The sequence below is a fragment of the Desmodus rotundus genome, chromosome 12 (genome assembly GCF_022682495.2).
Source record: "Desmodus rotundus isolate HL8 chromosome 12, HLdesRot8A.1, whole genome shotgun sequence".
NCBI lineage: Eukaryota > Metazoa > Chordata > Mammalia > Chiroptera > Phyllostomidae > Desmodus > Desmodus rotundus.
In genome coordinates, this window is record NC_071398.1 from 63,294,476 (window position 1) to 63,321,860 (window position 27,385).

General features: G+C 44.5%; 1 protein-coding gene across 3 annotated transcripts in view; it reads left to right on the forward strand.

Moving 5' to 3' along the window:
* The window catches only part of MAGI3 (membrane associated guanylate kinase, WW and PDZ domain containing 3), a 191,151-nt gene that overhangs the window by 139,548 nt on the left and 24,218 nt on the right, over nucleotides 1-27,385 (forward strand). For 2 of the 3 annotated variants that reach the window (XM_053915712.2, XM_045203684.3), the window contains exons 7-15: nucleotides 2,935-2,992; nucleotides 6,976-7,070; nucleotides 9,605-9,793; nucleotides 12,314-12,919; nucleotides 14,128-14,159; nucleotides 16,366-16,522; nucleotides 18,550-18,641; nucleotides 20,542-20,734; nucleotides 23,387-23,575. In XM_053915712.2, the coding sequence (XP_053771687.1) occupies nucleotides 2,935-2,992; nucleotides 6,976-7,070; nucleotides 9,605-9,793; nucleotides 12,314-12,919; nucleotides 14,128-14,159; nucleotides 16,366-16,522; nucleotides 18,550-18,641; nucleotides 20,542-20,734; nucleotides 23,387-23,575 (1,611 nt within the window). The remainder of the gene's footprint in view (nucleotides 1-2,934; nucleotides 2,993-6,975; nucleotides 7,071-9,604; nucleotides 9,794-12,313; nucleotides 12,920-14,127; nucleotides 14,160-16,365; nucleotides 16,523-18,549; nucleotides 18,642-20,541; nucleotides 20,735-23,386; nucleotides 23,576-27,385) is intronic. The other variant, XM_053915711.2, reaches the window with a different exon arrangement.

Here is a 27,385-nt window from a genome sequence, read left to right on the forward strand (position 1 = left end):
GGATGACACTCTAACCAGCTGAGCTAAGAAGCCAGGGCCTAGAATTGTGCTTGTAATTTTAGTTTTGCATAAGGAAGGATGGAGGGGGAAGAGAAGGAAGGGAGTAAGAGAAAAGGGAAGGAAAAGAAGGAAATCAGTGAAGGAATTGACCCCCTGGTAGTGTATAAAATTGCTAGGTATTTTAGCCTTGCTTTTATTACCTTTATTTAAATGGGCAAATAATCACTTCATCAACTGTATTAAATCTGCTTTGCCAAAAAAGTGGCTAATGGTGAATGGTGTCACTCCCTGGAAGGGTTTATAGTGATTACTTGAAGTGACCCACAAGGTAAATGACCAACTTGACTCTCCCGAAGAGGGGCTGTACTGTATCTGTTCCTTGCTCATTGCTCTCAGTGTCAGCTAAAATGCCGGACTGATTTCCAGGTTAACTCTAAAGTATATCTGTGTTGATATTTTGTCCTTGTTAAGCGTTAGCACGTTTCTTTTTAGTGACTTTTTCGGATAGCAGATGGAACGTTTCGCCCGACTCTGTAGTTCCTCCGGTTGCTCCAGACTTCCCGAAGGACACGGGTGACCCGGCTGTGTGGGGTGGTGCACTGCGTCTTCACACAGCACCATTCCGTTCCTGTGCCAGTGGAAGAAAATTTCTCTTAAAAGGAAATCGTGGGAGATCCTTAATGACAATGCCGTGGTAATACTATTATAGAACAGGTCTGCCTGGTAGGGAGCTCGGTTGGTTAGAGCATCGTACCGATACACCAGGGCTGTGGGTTCCACCCCCAGTCAGGGCACATACAAGAATCAACCAGTGAATGCATGAATAAGGGGAACAACAAATAGACGTGCCTCCCTCTCTCTCTTTCTCTCTCTCCCCGTCTTCCCCTCTCTAAAATCAATAAATTAAAAAATATATATATTATTACAGAACAGTTTGAGAGATATAACCCACAAATACTCTTATCCATCAGCAGTCGCTTGGTCATGAACTACTGCTCCTAGTTCATTGGCAGGGGCTTGCGTCGTCGCTGTGGCGGATCAAGGTGAACGGAATGTTAGAATCTCCGTTCTTCTGTCCTGTTTTCACCCGGTAGTTCCTTTTCAACTCTTCTTGTCTGTTCCACCTCAGCCACTTGAACCAGGTCTTTCAAAGGAAAACCACAAAGCCGCATCACGGTTTGAAGCCACCGATCGCTACATGTGTGCGTACACACACGCACGCACACACACACAGGCAGAAAACATGCTGGAGAAAGGGGAAGGGGGCGATGGAGACATTTTCATCAAGAGCCTGGTCATCTATGTTCTTCTATTCTGAGCGTGCAATATTTTTTATTAGCACATAAGAGATTGCATAGCTTGTGAGGTTCGTTACGCTGGAATTTTTTCTGACAAAGTCAGTAACATCATAATTGGCTAAATGATAAAACATCAACAAGTCTTTTGATGTACCTAAGCCTATTTCCTGTCCGGTATACACCATCTGTCTGTGTGTGTTGTGTGTGTGTGTGTGTAGCATAGCCGAAAAACACTCTAAAAGAAATTGAAGATAAAAGCAGGGAGTCATAGTGTACAATGGTGGGTTTGTTTAAAATTCCCTCTCGCTGGGCTCCTGTGTATCACAGATAGCATTAAAACCACCTGCCAGGAACATTTCTGCCAACTTAATCCGTGTCTCACTAATAAAATGAATCTTGAGAAAACAGAGTGGGAGAGAAAAGAGGATTCTTTCCTGACAGGGTCGGTTTATGTTGGAAAAATCTTCAGTTTTTTTGTTCTATTTTACAGGTCAGTCACTGGCAATAAATAATATATAATGATCCTATACAAGCTATTTCTTTGTTATTACACACGAATACGGATTCTACCCAAGACCCTGTGGTAGTTAAGCACAATTTCCTTTGGCTACTCAGATCGAGTCAATGCAAGGGAAAGTAGGGGTTTTGTTAGATTTTAAGCAAATCTAGGTTGCCCACTAGAAATGGCAAAAATCCAGGGCTGGACTGTCCTCTGGGGAGAAGTGGGTCAGAGTATGATGGACGTAGTCAGCACATCCTACGTATCATGTGAGAAGCTTGGGGAGCGGCCGCTTCTCGTGCTGGACTGCAGGGCGAGCGGGTCTCACGTCATCGTCTCCGAGCTTTTTAAATGAAAGGACTACAACAGCCCTCTCTCCCGTCCGTGGTTTCACTTTCTGTGGTTTCAGTTACCCATGGACAACTGTGGTCCGAAAGTATTAAATGGAAATTCCATAAATAAACAGTTCATAAGTTGTAAATGGCACATTGTTCTGAGTAGCATGATGAGATCTCGCGCTGCCCTGCTCCGTCCAGCCCAGGATGTGAACCCTCCCTTCGTCCAGCGCATCCACGCCGTATGCCCCCACCCATGGTCGCTTAGTAGCCATCGAGGTTATCAGATTGACGGTCACACTGTCAAAGTGCTTGTGTTCGAGTCCCCTCGTTTTCCTCAGCCCCGGCCCCAAAATGCAGGGGCACTGATGCTGGCACCTCAGGCGCACAGGGGAGCTGTGAAACGCTTTAGGTGGAAAGGTGTGGGGGGTGGAAAACAGTATGTGTGGGGTTCGGCACTGCCTGCAGTTTCAGGCATCCACGGGGGGGGTTGGAATGTACCCTTACGGATAAGGAGGGACTTCTGTGTGCCAGGTGATTTTTTAAATAATTAGCATTTTTGTGGCCTGTGATTCAGAGAAACACCTTTGAGTTTGATGTCCTCTCGTGTTCTGAGGTTCTGGTTACTTGCGGAGACTCCTTGGCTGTTGAAGAAGCCACTCAGACTCAAACTGTTTGCTCTTTCAAAGTGAGCCCTCAGCTTTCTGCCTGCCTCCCGGATATGTAAATTCACTCACTGGCAAATTCTTTTCTGTTGGTTTTGAAGCTGGCATCTCACTCAGTTCTTTCTTTTCTTTTGCAGAACTTCCTTATGGCTGGGAGAAAATAGAGGACCCTCAGTACGGGACATACTACGTCGAGTAAGTTTGTTACCACCCTTACGGCTCTCCCAAACGCGTGGCTTTTGCTGCACAGCTTTCAGGGATACCAGCCGCCACACTTCCTGCTGCTGCTGTCCAGCGGTCACAGTTTTCCAGGGAGGGGGTGAGAGGGCGGGGCCTGAGCCTTTACTTCCCCAACTCGGGGCTTCCAGAAAGCCAGGGGGTAGTTGCTGGAGATGTTACCCTCACTACTACAGCCTCTAAAGAGAAAGGCAGTAGACAGAGAATGTGAGACATGAACTCGGAAGGTCACTTCCAACAGGAAAGCTGCTTAGTTTTGAAAACAATGAAGGAACTTGAAGGGCAGTGTATCATTTGACCCAAAATTCTGAGGTATATGATTAAAAGTGTCTCTGTTTTAAGGAGTTACTCAAGGAAAACTTGGTAATTTGGGGGGATGAGTGACAGCTGCTCCTTCCACAGCCGTTAGGGTTGCATTTAAACACACAGATGCTGGCGTGGAACACCAGGCACCTGGCTTTGTCAGCCAGAGAAATGAAGCTAACGTCCGCACCTAATTTTTCCTCCCCTTTTCTTCATTTATTGAATTGCTACATTATTATGATCATTGAGGTTGCTTTCCTTCCAAATGCTATAGATACAATTTTGACCTCAGGGCATCTAGTACCAGGCAGTAATTGCATCAGAAATGTTACTGTTTCCCTGGAAACTAGAAGTCGGAGCCTACTGCCTGTGTAGTGAAGGCAAATGATATTGTTACCTGGAACAAGTAGCAAACCTGAGACTCTTCTAGTTTTATGATCGCTGTTTGTTATCACGTGATGGCATAAACAAATGCCAGTCCCTGGTATTCATCCTTACAGTACCTTGGACTCCTGCTGTGACTCTGGTCTGTATCCTGATGTGCGGGATGTCCCTTGAGTTATTTTGCTTAGAGAGATTTTGGGAAACGCTAGAAAAAATCTAACTTGTACCCTAAGGAAATGACTCAGTTTGGCCCTTAAATCTATAACTTGTCAATGTCAATATTTTTGTTCCTTTGACAGGTGATGCTAATTTTATTTCCATTGTGCTATTAAATGTCTTGCTGATAATGTGATGTGAAAAGTATACAGCAGCTCTTTGGTTATTTTTCTCTAACGCATATTTAGTTACAATAAAGAAACAAACATTTTTGAAGTCCAAAGAATATTTGAAGGCCAACTAAAAAGGTTTTGTGAGATTTTTTTTTTCCCCCTAGTAGTTTAGTCGATTTAAATTGAGCTTCAGTCAACTATTATGTGCCACGGACACTTCTGAACATTTCCTAGATAATGATTCTCATTCTCTTATTGTCCGTTCCAAATGAATTCGAACATGTGGTCAAGAGGTGAAAGTCATTTGCCTGTTACAAACTCTTGGGCAAAATGATCTGGTTCTCATTAAGCAAGGCTATCATAGTGCAGCAACTTCGGGGCAAACCCTGAAGTGACCTGCTCCCAGCTGTCACCAAGGTACGTGAGATAGCCGCCGACATTAGCAACAGCAGCAACAGGATTCGGTCTGATTGTTCCCAGAGCGAGCTCATTTTGCAGGCGGATAATTCATTAGATTAAGAAGGAGCAGGCTGTACTGGAGATGCACATGGTGTGGAGTCAGCTGAGCTGTGGAATGTGGCTGCGGTCCCAGATGGGTTAGCTTTGGCATCTCGAGCACAGCGATCCGCCGCGAGTTTACTGATGGAGATAAAAAGCTGTTGCCGAAATGGCCACTCTTTGGCTCTCTCAGTTTCTCAAACCAGATGGCTCCACGATCGCTCTTGGCAGGAGCCTGGTGGTAGTAACGCCGGCTGCAACGGCGGCGTTTCTGTGTGAGTTTTTATTTCCAAGTCCGAGATTCCGAAATGGATTAATTTAGTTTTGAAAATAAAATTGTTCCAAAAATTTAAGGGCAGGTCTTCCAGAAGAATGCCTGTGTAAGGAGTGCCGTGTTACTGTATTGCGTTAAATGTCTTGGTGCACTTCGGTAACCAAGGGAAAACATATGTCCGGTTTAATACCTCAGACCCTCCATAGAAGAACAATGGTTTTGTTGGCTGAGATGAATTTTGAAAACCCATATGGTACACACAAAACTTTCAGCACAGATGAGATTCCAAGTTATATAAATGTATTTAATCATGCTTGTTTGCTACCCTTATTTAATTTTTCTGATAATCTTTAGTCTCCTCTCTTCACATAGCTCGTTACACGGAAAACAAAATCTGTTACATCTTAACAATGTTGCAAATATAAGGAACTAAATGAAAAGGAGACTGTTTTTACTTTTTTGTTTTGTTTTGGGGCGCATTTTAATCTAGGTAGTTTGAGGGGGCAGATGCAGTCCCTTCACTACATCTCACATTCTTTTGTCAGAGAATTTTCAGGAAAAGGATTCCTCATTTGCATATTTCTTTTCTCTTCTCCCACACATTGCAGAGAAGATAAATACAAATTACTGCTTTTTATGTTCTGATATCTGGGAGGCAAAGTGAGTCATCCTAGCTCCAGATGACGCTGAGAGTGAGCCAAGGTCCTTTCTACACAGGTTTATTCTTATTTTTTTGAAGTGTCAGTTTCTAGTTGTTTAATTTTTTTCAAGAATATGAAAATGTCAGCATTTAATGAATAACTTTAAAAGTAGTGCCTATCTTAACACCAGTGATCCTCATTTTTGCAGAAGGTTGAAGAGTTAGTTTATCGGGCTCCCCTTGTAGTCAGAAGCAGGGGCGCACTTGAGTTTTCGCGACGTCAGAGCCCGGAGAATGTCAGGCAGCACTTGCCAGCGTCAGAGCTCCGAAAGCAAAAACTGCATCAGTCAAGACACCGAAGTGACGGAGAAGCCTGGCAGCTGCCCCCTCCACCGCCACCACCATAATGTTCACAAACAGCAAAGGAATGATGCAAGTTGTGTGACTGTTTTTGTGCAGGTTTTTTAGTCCTCGGCCCATCTGAACACAATCACAATCTGAAATGCTGTTGGCTTGGTGTTTGTTGGAGTTCAATAATGTCACTTTTTAAAAAACGGATTCTGCTGGAAAATGCGTGTCCTTAGGCTGAAGTACATGTGTGCTTTGGGAGTGCTGGACATCATTCCCATGGCTCCTGCGTTAGACCTGTCTGTGGTCCTGAACATCTTGTACGGCAGTTGCATTCTTGACCAACGTCCAGTTACCGACCTGCCCGTAGCACCCCTGCCCTGTCCCCTCCGCAGCACATCCTCTCGCCCATAGGGTGCTGGCTACTGGTGGCCGATCCCCTACCCTCTTTGCTTCCCGCTGCTCTGCTCTCCCACAGACTCGTATGCCTTCCACGTCCATTGTGAACGTCCCCAAATCGGAAATGCCAGTTCAACTTACATTGCGATTACATAATTCATTTAATCATCATATAATTAAGAAGCCATTTAAGTGCAGAAGAGTTGTTCTGTAAGAATGTAATTTGATAAAAGCAAACCTCTTTTACTTGCTGCTAAATTGATGTGGGCGAGTCAGTGGAAAAGTAATAGTAAAATTCTAGAAGGCTTCTGTACCCAGGTTTCTTCGAAAGTGTCTTCAAAGCTGCTTCATTTTAGAGAAGCTTAAAACCCTCCTTCTGTTAACTACCTTTTTAAAAAATTACTCAGTGACCAGCAGTTATGATTGCATTAGCTATGAAAACTACTACAGTTTTTTATGTATTTAGACTAAAACTTGGTTTTTATTTTTGTTTTTTAATTGACATTTTAGGGGTTTTTTCTATCACCCTACATTCGTGAAGGAGCTGTAGTGACTGTGTCAGCGGCTTTGACTTCTGGGCGTCGTCTCTGGGCTTTGCTTCAGCTGCCAAAAGCCCTGCCGCTGTGCTGTGTCACTCCTTTTGTCCCACGCCTGAGGATCCCAACGGTCCCTCACACTGTGGTGATGGAACGGCCTGGTGGCCGATTTTTAAATAGTGTAACTCTTTCGTCTTGAACTGAAATGCTCATTTTTCTACACTTTACAGTCACCTCAACCAGAAAACCCAGTTTGAAAACCCAGTGGAGGAAGCCAAACGGAAAAAGCAGTCAGGACAGCCCGACGTGGGGTCTTCGAAACCAGGTAGGAATTTTCCCCTAGCTTGTGCCGCTGACGTACTGACGGGCTTAGAAGTGACGTGGAGCTTTTCATTGTTGGGGCTCTGAAATCCTACAGAGCATGTCTAGTTTGTGTCGCTATAAAGATGGGACTAACCTTAGTCCCACATTGGAGTGTTGGGAGAATACTGACGTTTTTCTCATGCTGTGTGACATCGTTGGGAGAAGGGCCTGAGAGCTTTGCTACGGGTTGAGGATTTGAAGACTGCTTTGTTTCCTAATGCTTAAGGCCAGTATTAGATGCCTCATTCATTGTGAGTGTCTCCCAAGTTCATTGCTTAGGTCTGCTATCAGCAGCCATTCAGGATTCTTCATTAACTGATATGAAGGAATAACAAATCCATCATATTATTTGCCTCTCAAATTAGGATCATTTGGGGAACGTTTTTAAACTCGATGGGTTCTGAGATTTTGGGGAGCCTAGCCATGTGCATTTTGAAAAAGCTGCCCAGTGATTTCTTACCTTCTGTTCCTCCCTCCGCATCTGTTCCCCTCCTCCATCTGTCGTTACAGCCAGTTAGCAGCCCATGCGGTCATGTCGTAGCCATCGTGATGGGGTAGCCTCCCCATCTCTGTGGCCCACGAGAGAAGCAGTTCCTTCTTGCAGCTACTCTTCAAAAACCTAGTTCCCTCTCTTAAGTTTTGCGTTCAATTTAGCAAATATTTTTAGTTTGACAAATGTTTTTGAGCACCTACCATATGCCCAGTGCCTTGCCAGGACTGTGGTATTCAAAAACGGTTAGACAGGTCTAGCCCTCAATGGCTGACAATCTCATGTAGGAAATGAATGGTCACAATATAGGATGGCAGGTGGCATCCTCGAATAGCAGTTAACTGTGCATGGCTGGAGCAGGTTCGAATCCCAGCTGTGTAACTTTGGGTGAGTTCCCTAAACTCTCTGTGCCTCTGGGTTCCTCATCTGAAAAATAGGGGTAATACTATCCTTGTCTCCTAGGGTGGTTCAGAGTTGCAAATTAATACAAGTAAAGTGCTTACAGTGTATCTGCAAATGGTGACAAATAAGTGATGCCTTTCATTGTCATTAATAGAGACGAACAAGGTGCCGAGGTGGCATAAAGCCGGGAGCACTCAGTGCTGCTTTGGTGGAGAAAGTCACGGGGGCCGGGGGGCTTGCAAAGCAGAGGGCCCATCACTTTTGAACCGGGTCTTAAGGTGTCAGGAAAAGTTAAATCCGAAAGACAGAAATTTTAGAGGACGTGAAAGTTCACAGCAACATCATCCATGGTAGCCCAAAAGTGGAAACGACCCCAATGTCCATCGGCTGACGAGCGGATGAATGAAATGTGATCTGTCTCTAACACATGCTACAGCACAAGCAAACCTCAGCAACACTGCGGGGAGTGACAGCGGCCACTCGGAAGACCTCTGTTATGAGACTGCGTTGTGTGTGAAATGCCCGGCTGGGGCAAGCCTGCAGACAGGTAGATGAGTGGTTGCCCGAGATTAGGTGCGGTTCAGGTTGGGAAGGAAGTGGAGCGACTGCTCCTGGGCCTGGGGATTTCTTGTCTGTGGAAGGAGAAATTTTTCTGAAATCAGATTACGGTGATGACCGAACAGCACTCACTCATACACTGTAAGCAGCTGGATTCTGTTGTATGCGAATTACATCGCAATAGAACTGTTAAAAAATATTTGGCAGAAAATGTTAAAACGTCTTTTAAAAAGTTAATTTAAACAATGCTTTGGAAATTGTAAATCTGTCCGTTTTGGTCCTCTCGGGGTTTTCAGAAGCGCCCTGATGGCAGCCGTCTTGGCGGGGGTGGGGGAGGTCCTGAGGACAGGAAGGAAGGTGTTCTCTGCCAATGTGGACCACTTTCAGGTCTGAGGAAATTGCTAAAAATAGGCCTGTCAGTGGAGCTGTGCTTTTTTTTCTTCCTGAAACATCCACTAAACATAAGTGAAAGAAAAGCTACTTCCTGCGTTTAGGGATTCTCCCCTCCCATCAGATGTCAATGCAAGGCTGTCCTTATGAGAAGGTCTGCAAGCAGCCTCTCTCAGAGGTGGGTGACAGCCGTCTCCACCCTCCCGGCCCTGTTCGCACACTCGGCTCAGCGGAGGCCTGTTCCAGGGAAAGGCGCAGCGGAATGGGTGCCGCTGACATTCAGCAGTTTAATAGTAAGATTGCACCTCCTGTTTTGAGTCCAGGTAAGGGACTCCTGGGGTGAAAGTAAGTACAAACAAGGCAATGAGGAGGAAAAAGTAGGTGCTTTTACCTTTCAAATAACATGGAAGGATCCTAGAAAAGAGAAATGACTCACCAAAGTTGTTGGGGTTTTGGGGTTGTTTTTTTTTTTTTAGTGATTTACTGGTAGCTTATGAATTTAAATTCTGACTGTTCCTTAATATTAGATTCTCTAAGTTTTTCTTTTTTGTGGCTCATTATGTTTAAGTTACATACACTACCTTAGATGTTGCCTTCAAGGGCCATCGTCATTGTCACGAGTTTTGTTCTCAAAGCCATTTCTCATTTTGGCCCAGATATGGAAAAGTCCCACTTCACCCGAGACCCGTCCCAGCTGAAAGGCATCCTGGTTCGGGCGGCGCTGAAGAAAAGTGCGATGGGGTTCGGTTTCACCATCATCGGGGGGGATAGGCCTGACGAGTTCCTGCAGGTGAAGAATGTGCTGAAAGATGGGCCTGCTGCTCAGGATGGGAAAATCGCACCAGGTGAGCAGTTGTTCAGAACAGCTGGAAGAACAGTGATGCTGTAACAAAAATTCGAGTGAAAGGAGACACACACACACAGGGGTGGCAGAAGTAAGGCCTGCTTGAGTGTGGTGGGTAGGGTAGTCATATGGGCATGATAATTTAGAGTTTTAATTTGAACATTTCACCTAAAATGTCATAGGATGTGCTGGAATGTGATGTTGTTATGTTACAGAATTACATTCTTATGATTTTATAATAAAAGATTTTGTAATGAAAAGGGGCGTTATTTGTGCCGGACCCTGTATATCTGTGTATATTATAAATATATATGTATACATATTCTGGGTATTATATACCATCCCCATTGGCCTCTGGGGCAGCACCTCATTAAAAATGATTCAAGCATTTTTAAATTTCTGTAGCAAAAGTATGTGAATAAGTATATAATAAATAAATTCTATAAATAACATCAATATATAGGTATATATTGTATCGACTATATAATTTTATACATAGAGAAAGAACTAAATTACACAAATGAAGGAGATTTCTGTTAAAATAGCTTATCCTTTAAATTAGGTACATATTAGTTTTGAGGGGGGGCATCTGTACAAATAAGTAGAAACAGAGAAAAGGTATTAAATTTACTAATTTCTGAATCATTTATATAATTTTGAGCTAACTCTTTGGCTCTGCCAAGCTAAGGATTTGTGAGCCATCTCAGAAAACCACTTGATTGTTTGATTTTCTTCGATTACATAGGGTGCTTTTGGAGCTACCTAACATTGACCTCTGATCTTTTTTGAAAAATGGCCCATTGTTATGTTTATAGTGGCACCAAACAAGTTGTCCCCAGTTTTCTCCCAAGATTTGTTTTTCCTTAGTCTCACTGATTGTAAGTAAAATTAAGCAACTATATGAAGAATGATAGACACACACATTACCATTTTTACAGAGCTGTACCAATTTGTCTTTTCTATAGATTTCCTAACTTCATAATTTCTAGAAATTTGCATATGGCTGACGGTGTTGGTAGCAGAAGGGAAGTTCAAGACTGATCACAGATTCTGAAGGAGGTTTAAACACTTTTTTCCAGAAGGATTTTAGTATTCCATTGAGGTTGCCTCTCAGGCTGTTGACTAGACTTTCCTAAGCCTCTGTCATTTCACCTGCCCTGTACACGTGGCCTGCGTTTGGACAGTTCCGAAGTCGTCATACTTTTCGCCGTGGATATCGGCCCATTTCCAGTTAGGATATGGGATCTTTCAAATTATGCTTTCCCATGTAGGTGATAGAAACTTAGCACAAAGAAACTTAATCAAAAGTTATATTTATAAAGGTAGTTATTTTAGCCCTCCTCTACTATATTATAAAATAAACTCTAGAGGCTAAAATTAATAAGGTTTTTTTAAGTTCTCAATTTTGACTTTCTGAACATCTTGTCTGGGAGCACACCTCGTAGCTATCACGTATGCTGCCGAGATTTGACACTATTCAGATTTGTCTAAAATCATATGTACATAGCAATACAATACTTCCATGAAAATTCTGGGATTTTAACCAGGGGAGGAAAAGTCAAAACTTTGTTTCTAATGAGAGTCTACTTTCTGTATCATCTTAGGTTTGGAAACAAATTCCCACAGACTAATGTTTTTTTAAAAAACATTCATGTTGATTTTTCTAAAGCCTACATGCAATCAGAACAAATTAAAGGACCTCTACTTGGCAATAATCTTTTAATTAGTTACATTCAAATAAAAGCAGCAAATGGGTGAGACAGCAGAGGATTCATTTTAAAAGTTAAGGCTGTGTTCAAAAAGCACGGCTGATGAATGTCAAGTGGTGGCGGTCATAACAATGTAAAATCAGGGAAACAGAGCCAACTTCTACAAGATTAGTTTAGCTGACTTTTCGGTGTCTTAATGTAGCCTTTGCTTGTATTGAACTTTTTGTTGTTTCTCCTTGTGAAATCTGAATTACAACAGATTGAAACTCCAGAAAAAGAAGGATGCGAAAAGAAAATGTATCTGTAACAACTTCGTTGTAATCTGTAGCCCTACATTATGAATTTTTAATCGCATCACAATGGCTTCTTCAAAGTCAAGAAACAAGGTGGTGTTTAAAGATTGCCTTTTCGTACAGGTAGTCAGTGGGAGTTACTTGCTCCTCTTCTATGTACTGAATGGCTGCTACAACATACGTACCTCGCTGGTACAGCACGCAGGTGGGACGCAGAGGATATAGTAACTATGATAATGCGAATTTGCACTTAGTTTTGGTATGAATCCCTTGAGCTGGAGGTCATTACCCTTTGCTACAAAAATAATTAAGATTTATGCATTTATATATTCTTTCCAGAGAAGAGTCACAAAGGGAGAACCACATGTCTGGATTCAAAACCAGCAGTTAGTGAACAGGCAGAGGTTTCCAGAATTCAAATTTGGATGCTAAATTTAAGTTATTTTTGTGTCCCCCGACAACAGAAAAATGAACTTGTCCGGTGGTTTTAATATTGTTACCGCGGTTATCTGTTACCAGGTGACGTCATTGTAGACATCAATGGCAACTGTGTCCTTGGTCACACCCACGCAGATGTTGTCCAGATGTTTCAGTTGGTGCCTGTCAATCAGTACGTAAACCTCACCTTGTGTCGTGGTTATCCACTCCCAGATGACAGCGAAGACCCTGTTGTGGACATGGTGGCTGCTACCCCTGTCACCAATGGGCAGTCAGCAACCAAGGGAGAGACTGGCGGGAGCACTCAGGATTTTAAGTCGGGAGCCATGGTCCTGGACCAGAACGGAAAGTCGGGACACCCCCCGGTCAGTGATCGTCTCAATGGGCCGTCAGATCCGAGCGAGCAGAGAGCGTCCACGGCCTCGTCAGGCAGCTCCCAGCCTGACCTCGTGACTGTGCCTCTGGTCAAGGGCCCTAAAGGCTTTGGGTTTGCCATTGCTGACAGCCCCACTGGACAGAAGGTGAAAATGATACTGGACAGCCAGTGGTGTCCGGGCCTACGGAAAGGGGATGTAATTAAGGAAATTTACCATCAAAACGTGCAGAATTTAACCCATCTGCAAGTGGTGGAGGTGCTGAAGCAGTTTCCAGCAGGGGCAGACGTGCCCTTGCTTATCTCAAGAGGAGGTGAGTGAGCGCACAGCTGGGGGAAGGTCTCACTGCTCATGCGTTTGTGTCTGTTACTCGTCCTTCCTCGCCGGTGAGAGTGTCTCTTCCCCGCAGGCCTAACTGGTCGTTAGTGAGCATTTCCGGAAGGTTCTGCCTGCTTCCATAAGCAGTATCTCTTGCAGCAGATTCCTTAGTTATTAACAGTTTCACTCATATATACATGATGGATTTCTTTTCCTCTCTGTTCTTTTAAAAATCTGATGTATGGCTTCAGTGACAGGAGAGAGTCACACCGTTGTGTTACTTCACATGAAATATAACCTCTTACTTTCGTCTTCTCTGTTGATGACCACAGTAGAAATGGACTCTTTCCATCACTGGTACCTCGGCCGGACTTCCGTGCCGTACCTAAGGTGTTTGCGAGAGCCAGCCCCTCTGTGAAGGAGCGAAGCGTTGGATGGCGCGCTGGTCTGTTCTGAAAGAGCGGTCATGATAACCTGTGCTCGGAAAGCTTCTGCCTTAAGCTCCAGGCCCTGTCCACAAATGTTAATTAAACCCCGCAGTGCTCCTGTGGAAGAAATATAATTTTTATTTTCCAAGGTCATCAGCTGGCATGAACTGCTCCCAGACATTATCAGTTCAGGTCCAGGGACTGATCACAAAGTTTGCATTTTAATAGGCTTTCGTAAGTCCGTGCCTATGAGTGACTAGTGCTTTAAAGAATAAAATCTGGCTGTTCATTCGTTTATCTCTCTGGCTTTTAGTTTTCCTTTTTGAGTAGTTTAACTTCATTGCGTTGTTTTTGTTTTTGTGTTTTCTTGTTCTCCTTTCTTTAAACTATTTTTGTTTCTTCGCTGTGGTGTGGTGGAATGTGTTCAGAGGAGGGGCTGGAGGGTTCTCCGGAGTTTGCGCAGATAAGACAGGGGCCAGCCTGTGGTGTCAGGCTGGGTGTCGGTTTCCTGCCTTGCTCCCTGCGTGTCCTGAGGTATAGGGAGATAATGTTACTCTGGTTGAGTCTTTGGTGGCCTTATCTGTAAAATGGTAGTAACATTTATGCCTTAGGATTGTCATAAAAATGAAATAATTCATGTATAGTGCCTGGCACATAGGACGTGTCAGGATTTACTAGCCTACTGAAAGTCAAAGCTAGTTTATCTTAAACGCTAACAGTGTTTGTAATCTGGAAATGCTTCTTCTGTTTTTAAAATTTGGCTTATTTTTTTAAGGTCCTCCTTCACCAACGAAAACTACCAAAATGGTGAGTATATCGTGGCCCTTAACTGCTTCTTCCCAACACACCAAAAGGGATGCCCCAACCCCCCTGTGTAAGGACCGCCCCCTGCAGCCCCGACTATGGCCTGCCCAGGGGATGTAGGAGCCAAGCTGCCCTGGGCTTGTGTCAGACTCTCAGAGGGAAGCGTGGGAGTTAGAAAAAGCCCCATACACAAGAGATGTGCTCTCCTGGTTAAGTATTTCTATTGGAGGAATATGGGAGACCCCAACTACCAACAGGCCCGTCCTCTAAACCAAGGATTTTCCACTGGCGTGCCGCAGGAGTCTTTAAAACATGTAGTACCTGACCGTTTAGTCAGGGGCACTGACTTCTTTTCCCTTAGATCGTCAAATTTTTTAAAAAATGACAACAGCCAGTACAACAATAGCTGTCTGGTATGAGTGAATCAAAATTATACCTACTTTTTTTGTCAGATTAGCAAAAAGTATAGTTTTTGATGTGTTGCAGAATTTACGTGTGCCGTGAGATGAAAAAGATTGAAAATCGCTGCTCTAAACAGTCAAATGTGGCCACACTGAAGTGCCTACTCAGGAGCCCTCTCTCTGGGTTAGAGAGGAAGCTTACATCTTCTCCTCGATGCCCAGAGGGGAGAGACGAGGCTGTTTCAGGGAATCTCGCAGAGACTGTGAATGCCCACATTTAGGCGACCTTCTGTGCCCAGTGTGCTTGTTGCCGAAGTGATAGGCTGTCAGAGGTGAGACGGTGTTGTCATTGGCATTCTTCTGAAAAACTGTGTAGCCTACTGAAGGACGTGAATAGAGAATAAGACCAAAGAAGGAGGAGGCACCAAATGAATGATGCTGTTCGAGAAACCGTGAGGTGCGCATGTGTAGCTTCTCAAGTAGCCATAGTTACTGGATGTGGACCAACAGTTGCGTGTGAAACCCCGATTAGTTCTAGTTTACTCGCGTTGGAGTCTGTCGTCTCACACCGGAAGGACGTCGTCCGTGACCATAAACCACAGGCAGCAAGAGGGAAGGCCATCGCATGAAAATGGATGGACTCCTTCTGGCCCACCAGCTGGGGTCCTCTGCAAACTGCTCCTCTGTGGGCCCAAGGAAAGAAATGCCGCACTTCTATAGGCTGTACCCACTTAGGTCCAGTGTGGACAGGACCTTTTTCCAGTGCAGTTAAAGTTGCACTGTAGTTGTCTGCATTTCTCCGGTTCCTCTAGTAACCGTTCTTCCCTCCTGCGCCACCTTACCGATTTCATCGTGGGTGCCAGTGCAGCACGATGACCCTCATGCTTGTGAGCTGAGGGAAGCCCCCGCCGACCCTGGCTGCTCCCAGAACCCCAGCACTTGCGGGGCAAAGGGGAGGAGGCTGCTCCCCGACATCTGCCTGGGTCTGGGTCAGCAAAGGGTCCCCTCCGGCCGCTCCCTGCTTGCAGGCCACCAGCTGCTCCTGCATCCCTCTCAGCTCGAATTGCTTTATCACACACGTCTACATCCCCTTCTCCCCCCACCATAATTCAGGGCAGCGAGCTGTTCTCAAAACCCTATTTTCTCAAGCTGTTTGTTGGATTTCATTTTTAAGATGTTTTTAAAGAACTCTGTTTGCTTGGATGTTACTTTGCACAAGTGCCATCTGAACAGGAAGACTGCAAAAATGTGCTGGTTCCCCTCATCCAATTGGCTGGCAGTGGTGCCCATCTCCCTGACACTCTTGGCGTGGCCACGCAGGTCTTCACAGCCTCACCTAGAGTGACCCTTCCTGTCGCATTTGCTCAGAAAGAATGTTCCCCTGAACATCCTCACTGGGAGGTAGATTCAGCGAGTGGGGAGGTGGTGCTTCTTGAGGGTCTTCTCTCCGTCTCCCTCCCTCTTGCTGTACTTAGAAGTGCTGCTGTGGGTTGCATCGCTACTCATCATCTTCTCAAAGGCGACGTGTCTTGCTTTTGGAGAGCAGGGCAAAAGGGCTCAAACAGAGGACTAATTAAGGCCTTTCTCTTGATATCACTGTAAGCCTTTTCTAGTTTCAGTTAAACATGTTTTAGCCAAACACCCGTGACCACGGACGCCCGCTCCTCCACGAGCACACTCGTGCTCCGGCCCTGACCCGCCACCTCTGCCCCCAGACTCAGTGACATGCCCAGTCTAGACAGCCGTTTTATGAACTAATGGATCATCTGGTTTTTTAAAATACTAAGTAAGGCCCTTTTCCATTTCAGAAAACAGATAAAAAGGAAAATTCAGGAAGTTTGGAGGCCATAAATGAGCCCATCCCCCAGCCTATGCCTTTTCCACCCAGCATTATCAGGTCAGGATCCCCGAAATTGGATCCTTCTGAGGTCTACCTGAAATCTAAGACTTTATATGAAGATAAACGTAAGTACTTGTGCAATATTTCAGGAGAGCATGTGACAAAATAAATTTGAATTTTTTTAAACTGGGGCCTGACCATCTTTCAAAACCATGTTGAAAAGTTGTTCCTTCATCCCCATTTTAATATGATTCCGGGCTCCTTCCATGTACATTCAGCATTCATTCCTTCCTTTTCTTCAAAAACATGTATTAAGTGCCTACTATCTACCCAACATCAAAGTCAGTAATGGGAATAAAGAGACACATAAATAGGCTGCATAGGCCCTGCACCCCCAAAAATGATTAAACCTAAATGGAAGAAACAAATATGTCATCAAATAAGTGTGCAAATAAGTACAAATAAGCCAAGCCGATGCAGTAATAGAAGGGTGGACAGCATGGAGTCCACAGGAGGAAGTGGTCAATTTTACCACCATGGGTAGTAGGAGTGGCAGGCACTGCTTCATATGGGAAGTTGGGTCTTAGCCACATGTCTTGCAAAGACAAAGAAGTGTTTGCAGGACAGTTAGGCGGGAAAGAAAGAAGGAATAGCATTTGCACCTTGGCCTTGCATGGTCTGGGTGCTGCAAGAGGTTCAGTGTGGCTGGGTGTGGTTGTCAAGGGGAACCAGAGGGCAGGAGCCCATTGTGGAGGGCCGACGTCGGCCAAAGGAATGGTGGGCAGCCACGGAGTGGTTTTAACTCTAGGGGTGACATTGTTGGGCTGTGTTTCAGAAAGATTTCCCGGGCCAGGGAATGGAGGGTGATGAGTCAGAGGGCTCTGCAATCTGAGGAGGAAACCAAAGAGCAGGCTCCTGCAGAGCCCAGCTGGGGGACAGTCCAGGGGGAGAGTGCATGGGGCAGAGACTTAGGCCCACTTTGGTTGCTTACTGATGCTAATCCTTTCCAAAGGGAAGTTGCAGATTGAAATAGGTTTAATTTTTTTAATGTATTTGTTTTTAAGGGATTTAAATGTACCTTGGAAGAGATGCACCCAGGTGGGAATGTTCTATATAATTGACTTCATATTTATTTAACCAATTGTAGATCTTTACCTTGATCGTCCCAGGCCATGTTTAAGAAAGATGAAAACCAGGCATAAGCACTGCAAAGCAGTAATTTAAACTAGTATAACTATGGAGAATCCCTTTCTTCAGACTTCCCGTTCATGGCCTGATACATTCTTGAACTCGATATAAACTAGTTGATCCCTTTGGGCCTCACCCATAAAATAAATGAGTTGGACCTATGAGCCCTTTTATCTCTAAAGTTCTCTCTTTTTCCCTTTCTAGAAAATACTTCTTACTTACAAGTAGCATTAATATTTTCTCAGAGGTAAAATTTTAGTCATGAAGTAGCTTACCCTGACTTGATATTCTGATGGATGCCCCGTAGTGGGGCAGGATAGTGGGGGGTGGGAGCCTGGACTGTGGAGATCAAGCTGAGTTTAACCCTCTGCCACTTCCCTCTTGTATGACACGGGGCCCTCAGGTTCCCCAGCTAGAAAATGGGGCAAAGAACAGGTGTTAACTGTTATTTAACTTTCTTTTAAAATGTCATTTTGCAAAATGAGGCTCAGTAAGCAGCTCGTGTGGAATGCTTTTCTGAAACAAAGGTATTAGGTTAGGAGGAGAATTAAGGCATTTTATGGGCTCTCTTTTTCCAAGGATTTGCCCGAGTGTTAATTGAGATAATTTGCACCTATCAAATATCAAACTTAAATGGGATGATTCTGAATTTAATATGGTAGTATTGATTTGAGGGCATGAGGGGTTAACGGCAGTGTAATGCTGAGCACATGGACGTGAGGGTAAATATTCCTAAAGCATTCTCGATACAGAGTTTTGTTTGGAACTCAAAGATTTATGATTCAATTGTTTGTGGTGTTACACGCTTATGTAAATTTTTGCATCTCAGAAAGTTCTGGGAATGTAGTTTATTGACCTCTATAATATTATCCTACTAAATACTGAATTTTGTTTTGTTTTAATTCTTTTAAAGTAAACCTAAGTATTTGTGCATTTAAAAAAAATATTTTCTGGTTTTCCCTAGCGCCAAACACCAAAGATTTGGACGTTTTTCTTCGGAAGCAGGAATCGGGCTTTGGCTTCAGGGTGCTGGGCGGAGACGGACCCGACCAGTCTGTGAGTCTCAGCACTTCGGGCTTTGGCTGTTCCTGTTCAAGCTTTTAAGTGGCAGTTTGGTAGAATGTGGTTTTTGTTGTTTTCTGGGTTTTGTTTTAATTTCGTTTTCTCTAACAGTTTCATTAGTATGAGGAGAACTGTGTTTCTATTGGTGCCGAGGTCCCTCAGTTAACTTGGGGGCCCCTGAGGCTAAAGCCGGAGGTGCAAACTGGATGTGTCAGCTATCAATTGGGCAGGAATTAATACCTCTGTGTGCTTAATGCTTATTTTAAATTTTTACTTCCTTTTGCCTTCATTAAACAGGTTTTAAGACATTTTTCTTTTCTAAGGAACCCGTAATTCAAAATCCTATTTACCACAGCCACTCCGTCTTCTGGATGTTCTGTAAACACTTGGCGTGAGCCTTGAATATTATATCGCCCAACCCATATGATTTGCCGTATTATTAATGGGTTGACATTTTTCTGCTCAGGAGTTTGCATGCCATTTCACCTGTTACCTATGAAACTAGAAGGATATAAAATAACTGTGTTTTTGGCCAGAAAGCATGAGGGCTGTGCTTGCAAAGCATTTAAAATCTAGAACTTTATTTATACATGGTTCTCACATCAGTCAGAGAACAAATGTAGCGGGTATTATTTTTAAGTTTTGCCCTTTGTTTGAGTGACAGAAATAATGTGGTTTGTAGAACTTAAGAATATATTTAAGGTGGGTTTTGGGGGAGTATAATATCTAGAATGACTACGTTATTATCATGCTTGCAAGTTAGGTGAGAAGCAATAATCTTTTCCAACGACAGGCGTTCTTCTCCTGAATAGAGCGTTTGAGTTCTGTAGCATAAGTGTGTGCTAATGAGCTGCACGGGATGCAGCTGACACAGTTGCCCCCTACGTAGGCCGAACAGAAGGAACCGCGATTATTTCTGAAGGTAGAGGGAGTTCCGTTTTACTGCCTCCTATTTTGGTGGTACTCGGAGTGGTCACCGTAGACGTTTTCAGAATTTTTCTCAAACAACTTGAGAGAGACCTTTGTCTTAAATGTCAGGTTTTAGCAGCTCCGACACCAGCTCCAACATTCAGGATGCCTAATTATAGGATTTTTTTTAACCCTCACCCAAGGATATGTTTATTGATCATAAAGAAAGAAACATCAGTGTGAGAGAGAAACATCGATTGGTTGCCTCCTACACATGCCCCAACTGGGGATCAAACCCGCAACCCAGGCGTGTGTGCCTGCCTGGGAATCGAACCCTCAACCTTGTGTGTATGTGGGACAACCCTCCAACCAGCTGAGCCACCGGCCAGGGCTAATTACCAGATTTTAATTGCTGGCCAGCAGAATGACCTAGACATGTTCACCTAGATGCAAATGAGCCTGAGAACACTGTTCCCTAAACGTATTGACTGCTTTGAGATTTAGGAACCAGAAACGTTTCTGTTGTGTCTACCGAACTTGCACTGATGTCTGTATGTGATCGTGTTGTAAGGATTACCCAGCTGCCGTGAACAGCGCGTGAAAAGTTCTCTCGACGGCAACAGATCTTCCTTTCCTTTGATACTTACCCACGGAATTGCGTTTTCTGCGTTTAATGTTTTTGTTTACTTGTACTGATGGTGGTACTTTGTAAAGTCATTGAACAGCTTTGTATCTTCCCACATCTTTGTCCTCACCTCAGAGGACCCAGAAAGGATGGTAAAGGGTGGTTATCTGCAGAGCCGTTTTGGAGAATGGTCCCACTCGAAGATATCCCCTCTCTAAAACGCGACTGTTGCCAGAGCTGCGCTGCGGAAATCTGTCGGTTTGCACAGGACTGAGTCAGGAAGTCCTTACCGTAGTAGTTAAGGATCTGCGTAGGTCCTGGCAGACTCGTACACCAACCTGTGCTTTGTCGTCCTGTCAGATATACATTGGGGCCATCATTCCTCTGGGCGCAGCTGAGAAGGACGGCCGGCTCCGTGCGGCCGATGAGCTGATGTGCATCGACGGGATCCCTGTCAAAGGGAAGTCACACAAGCAAGTCCTGGACCTGATGACGACCGCCGCCCGCAATGGCCACGTGCTGCTCACCGTCCGCAGGAAGATCTTCTGTGGCGGTAGGCAGCCCCGTTCCCACCTGCTAAGTCGCAAAAGAAACAGAGGCTCGGCCCACCTTCTGTGTGGTTTTGCAGGTCATTTGACATACTGTATTTTGCCGTGTGTAATGCGCTCCTGTGTATACCGTGCACCCACATTTTGGGCCCAAACTTTCAGGAAAATTATCTTTCATTTTAATTTTTTAATTCAACTTTTTATTTATATTTAGAGGCAAAACCAATTGTCGTATTCCAGGGTATTATTTTGCATACGGATATTGTTACTGCTCCCTAGAGTCACACTTTTAACACATAAGTATAAGTAAAAGAATTAAAAACACTTACATAGTTACAGAATTAGAACTACCCACATAGAATGTGCATCCTTATTTTTCCCTTAAAAATTTGGGCAAAAAAGTGTGCATTATATATGGCAAAATATGGTATTTTATGTTTAACAGTGTGTAAGACAACCCTTTTGGTATGGCCCAGGGCCTCATTGTGGGAGGTGTTGTAAGGTCAAAAGGATTCAGAAATAGTACTACTGTCAGAAAAGAGAAATTGGGGTCTTCCATATTAAGACTATAGTCATAGGTTGATGAATTTACCAGGTTCAGTCTGTTTTCTTAAAAACAAATACAGTCATTTGGTCATCCTGGGGTGTCACAATAGCTGCGCATCAAAAGATTTTGAATCCTGCTGTGGCTGGTGTGGCTCAGTGGATTGAGTGCAGGACTGTGAAGCAAAGGGTCGCCGGTTTGATTCCCAGTCAGGGCACATGCCTGGGTTGCAGGCCAGGTCCCCAGTGTGGGGTGAACGAGGGGTAACTACACATTGTTGTTTCTCTCCCTCTCTTTCTCCCTCCTTTCCTCTCTGTCTAAAAATAAATAAATAAAATCCTTTAAAAAAAAAAAAAAGATTTTTGAATCCTGATGAAATCCTGAATATTCAGAGGACAGAATGCTTCTACCTGAGAAGTTGTGGTATAACTTAATTTAACATTTAGTGAGTGCTGGCTGTGCCCCGGGCAGACGGACTCTTCCGCTGAACCTTTACAGCGCTGCGATGTAAATACTACCATGATCCAGCTTCAGTGTCTCACGAAAGGCCGGGAGACACGTGACTGGTCGGCGGTAGGGCCGGGATTAAAACGGGGGTTTCACGCAGGGTCCAAACTGTACTCAGATACAAATCTCTCTTACATTTTGCTCATCGATAGCTTTGTGAATATCAAACAAATTTTTGGAAGTGACTTCTTGCCGCTTAGACTCTTACAAAGCCGCCCATCTGTAGCACGAGGCGGGAAGCCCCTGTGGGTAGGGTATTTGTCCCTTCAGTCACGTGCGGGACCCCGGCCCTCAGAATGCCGCCTGGCACCGGCCGGATGACTGTTTGCATCACTCTTTGAAAATGAGGCGCTGAGCTTCGATTGCAACATCCTGAGTTAGCCCTGCCTCTCTTCAGAAAGGTCAGGCATTTGGAGATGCACACAGCTTTGTCAATGCGGCGTCATCTCCCTGTGGTCGTGCTGGAGACAGAACACGGCTGCACACCGTATAGAAATATCACACCGTAAAAACGGGGTGTTCGACGCCAGAGGTTGGCTCTCTCCGGGACAGCATCCTGAGACGATTCACACTCATCTGATGTTACTGCAGACATCTAGCTAATTCGTTCCAACCTGCATGATACTAAAAAATGCTTTATTTTTCATTAACGATTGGATGTTGGTGGTTTTTTGTTGAGATTCAGAAGCGGTCTCAGAAATCAGATAGATGTTGAGCCAAAGCAGATGCCACGTGTGTGTATTCGTCAATGGCAGCGTGTTGTGGTGGTTAGTGATGATTTGTATCAACTCATGGCACAAAATTTACCTTTAAAAAAATCAATTAGGATTAACTTGTATTGTTATTCCTCAAATTCTGATGCCATCCTTGGAGGAGAAGGTAGATTAACTTGTATTGTTATTCCTCAAATTCTGATGCCATCCTTGGAGGAGAAGGTGTAGGTTAACTGGCCATTTGCGGGGGTCCCGCCAGGCCCAACCTCTGCCCAAGGGAGTTTGCTGTTTGTGCGGACAGCTTGTTCCGTGCCTGCGAACTGCCCATGGTGAACCTGGCTGATGGTATCAGCCTGCAGCTCTAAGCTCATCGTGAGCGAACCCTGGGTCACTGCCCGCACCCCGCCACAGGCAGCCCCTCTGTTCTGGTGTGGCCGCTTCGCAGATGCAATGAAGTTCAGTCCCTGCGCTCAGTTATAGTGAAAGTTGACTTTAAAAGGAAGTTCACCCTGTCACTCCTCATCATCAACTTTTATTAAAACCACTGGTCAAGGTTAAAAACTTTCCTGGAATTCTAGCAATGTCTTAAAGAACATTTTTTACTGTCAAATTTCACGGAAGCTTTGCAAAACCCCCTTTGCTGTGAGAGCGCATTGTGCGTCTTTCCAGTTGTTTCCGTTAAGGGCTTGGATGGCATTAGACAGACTGCCGCCCACGTCTGCACTCTGCTCCCGTCCAGAGCTCACGTGGGGTGGGGTGGGGTGGGGGTGGGCAGCTTTTCTGTTTTGTTATTAGAAACTGAATGCTTTTGTGAGAGGCTCAGCTCAAAGTGAATTTAGTTATCGGAAATTATGATGTGCCAGAAATATCAAGATCGGTCATGTTTATTGCAGAGAAACCACCTGAGGACGACAGCCCCCAAACCTTTGTCCCAACACAGAATGGGTCTCCCCACCTGAGCCGAGCGGAAGGGGCAGCCAGGCCTGCGCCCCAGGAGGCCTACGATGTCATCCTGCAGCGGAAGGAAAAGGAAGGGTTCGGCTTTGTCATCCTCACCTCCAAAAACAAGCCGCCTCCTGGAGGTGAGCCTAGGAGTCCAGTTTGCTGAGTCTCCCACTGGAGTGCATGAAACTGAGTGGGAGTCATGTGTGAATGGCCTTGGAGACTTCACTTTTTAAGAATGATGAATGTTTTCTTTGTTTTCAAAGTCAGGTAATCTGAACCAAACCTCCTAGACTTCAGGTTTGTATATCATCTCAGATTCCAGAAAAGAAGTGTTAGCAGCTGAGTTCACATCAAGATTGTCTTTGACCTTGGCTGATGTGGCCCAGTGGGCTGGGTGTTGTCCCACAAACCGAAAGTTGCTCGTTTGATTCCCAGGCAGGACACATGCCTTGGTTGCAAGCCAGGCCTTCCATTCGGGGTGTGCAAGAAGCAACCTATTGATGTTTCTCTCCTTCTCTCTCTTTCCCCCTTCCTCTCTTTCTAAAAATAAATAAATAAAATCTTTTTTTAAAAGATTCTCTTTGACAGTATATCGGGGACAGGATCTAGTTGTTAGTAAAAGAACAGTGCTGAATTTTTTTTTTAATATAGGGACACAGGTTTTTTTAATTAGGAAAATCATGTATGCAGAAATGAACTAAATGCTAGAAGTAGTTTATTTTTTTAATATTTTCTTTTTTTAGATTTTATTTATTTTTAGAGAAAGGGGAAGGGAAGGAGAAAGAGGGAAAGAAACATCAATGTGTGGTTGCCTCTTGCATGCCCCCTACTGGGGACCTGACCTGCAACCCAGGCATGTGTGTGGACTGGGAATCGAACTGGCGACCCTTTGTTTGCAGGCCTCCACTCGGTCCATTGAGCCACACCAGCCAGATACAAGTAGTTTAATAATTGCCATATTCCATCTCTAAAGTGACCTTCTTGAATAATAAGAAGCATTCTTCCCTTTTATTTATGACTCATTGAAAGGTAAAAATTTTGTCAGAAAATTTAAAAATTAATCTAAATATCCTGAACCTGATTTAACAGAATATTCGCATGTGCAGAGGATGAATATGTACGTATTAATTCCCTCAACAAAGAGGAATTACCTCTAGTATATTCAGGGCTGTTAGGATTCAACAAATTAAATATTTGTCTCAGTCTTAGTGGTTCTAAGAAATAATTATCTCTGAATATAATTATAAAATCCAAATGAATATGAGAACCAGCAAATAAACATTTATGTTTCACGAGTGCCCGGTAACTTATTTTTCTAAGGCACAGACCCCCGGAAAACGCCTCTTGCCTTGCCAGTGGGTTTGATCATTTCCTGGGCAGTGAGACCCGCCCCTTGTAGACATGAAGGTTGGTCGCTGAAACCATAGCGAACGAAGCAGACAGTTCCAGGGCAGTGCTGTGAGCCAAACGAATTTGCAAAAATCTCTCCAAAGTGAATGCAAGTGTGTAGAGGAAGAAGCCTGGGACCTGCGTGAGCTACTTCTCGGGGATCAGGTCACTGCTCACTGCTGCTGCTTTCCATTTTCCATAAGCAGTTGCTATGGTAACACTGGGAGCTGGAACTGCCGTTGATGCTGTGAGGATGATTATGTGGCCTGTCTCAGGAAAATGAAAGAAAGAGCTCTTAGGGTGGATTTCACGTTGTATCGTTGGAAATAAGGATCTCCAAAAACTACCATTTCATATCATCGTATTCTCATTCTAATGCCAGACAAGAATCCCAGGCTTTCAGATTCAGCAAAACGGCGAAGAGATTATTACTCAGTATGGTAGATGCTCAGCACTTCTTATATTGAAGATAATTCCTTTTCTAGCACTATGAAAATTAGGGGAGAGTGCCCTGGCTGGTGTGGCTCAGTGGGTTGAGCACCAGCCTGAGAAACAAAGGGTCACCGGTTCAATTCCAAGTCAGGGCACATGCCTGGTTGCAGGCTAGGTCCCCAGTAGGGGATGCGTGAGAGGCAACTACATACTGGTATTTCCTCTTTCCTCCTCCCTTCCCCTCTCTAAAAATAAATAAATAAAATCTTTTTTTTTAATTATTTAAAAAATTAGAGGAGAGTCCATTTTTACCATTTAACTAAGCAATTTAGAGGAATTCAGTAAAATACGTTGCATTACTTAAACATGTTTATTAACATCTTTATATTGATTGTGTTTAAAAATTATATTGCATTTTAATATATTAAATAGATCCTTATTTGTATACATTATATTAGTCTATGTTTAAAATTTTAATGGTTTACACTTATTTGTTTGAACTCTTTCTTACTATCCTGTTGGTTCCGGGCACCGTAGATCTCTGTACAGATAGTCTCATTAGACGCTGGGCTCTGGAATCAGACGTAGTTGGATCCAAGTCCTGCCTGAGTCTCATAGTAGCTGTTTGGTACTGGGCACATTACTGCCCCTGCAAGTGCCCCAGTTCCCTCTGTGAAATGAGGGTGGTGGTGCCGCTTGCTGTCTCCTGTGCGTCTGAGGATTCAAGGAGATAATGCACGGAGTTCTTAGCCTAGACCTGCAAGAAATGTTAGCGGCCGGTGCTTGGTGTGAGCTGCCGCTATCAGTGTCGTTATTTATAAAACTGTTTGTCCCTGTCTCTTGATCTTTTTTAAAAAGAAACTTTAAAAAGTTTATTAATGAGATGGGAAAGAAAGCCCAATTAAAATGTAAGATTGAGGCAGCGGCTAATGTGTGGCAGGAAATGAGTGTTTGCAGCTCATTAATTATCGGCTTGAATGGTAAATTAGGCTGAGGTTGGCAATGAATTTTAGATAAAGCACTTGAGATTTTCAGTCATGGCGCAAAACCAGAATTGCTAATTTCGCCGAGATGCTAGTTAACAGTCTCACAAAACGCTGAGCCCTGCTAGCACGGAGCTCCATTCATCTCTTACAGGCGGAAGGAAGGGCCTGGGGGAAGCTGGGTGGAGGAGCTTTCCCTCGGAGACTGAGCCAAAGCTGCCACCTGTGACAGAGGAGCTTCGGTTTAGAAGAGAGTTAGTTAGCGTCGGAGAGAAGCAGGGGCCTGTGTCAGAACAGACCCTTCTTCATGGACCTTGTGTTGTAGAGAATGGTATTCTGCTCAGTACAGGTTATTCTTCCTTCTGATTAAATGTACTTCCTAGTGGCATTTGTCACAAGAACAGTTCCCAGTAGCACCTCAGTACCAGTTATAAAATCCCGAGACTCCCTGCCATTGACTTTTTCAGAGACCAGGGGTCTGGGTCCAGCACCCTTGGGCCCAGTTGGAATAAGTGCTAAAGGAGTGGGGTGCTCAGAAGAGACTTGAAGACGAAGGAGAGGACTTGGCTAGTTTTTGCTTTGCCAGTACTTGAGAGGTTTTCATTTTTCTCTTTCTTATCACATACTTTTCAGTTCTGGTTGCAAAGGATTTCTTTGAGAAGGGGACATTTTCAGTTACTGTCCTTTCTTTCCCTGAAATGCAATGTTTTAAAAGCATTACAGTGATCTCTGCCGCTGGACAGGCCACCCTGTGAGACACAGTGGGGCCCGAGGTGAAGGAAGCTGGGTAAGCTGACCGGCAAAACCAAGGCAGGACTTCCGACTCTCCCTTAGCTGTGTATGCTAAGGGTTACCCTGGAAACAGTCCATCCTGAGCATGCTCGGAAGCTGCCTTTCTTTGGGTCTGCTCACTGTTCCCACCGTCCTGGTGGTCCTGCTCTAAACGCCCAGACAAGGACAGCCTGAGGACTTTCGCCGTCCCTCCCCCAGAGAGCCAGCCCTCCAGGGAGTCCCTTCCTGGGAGCTGCCAACTCCTTTCGACCACACGCTCGGCTCGCCTGGTGAGGATGGAGCCACAGGGCCTCCAGAGATTCATTCTGTCGGATGCTCCCCCAAGCCTGAACAGACCCCTCCCCGTGGGCC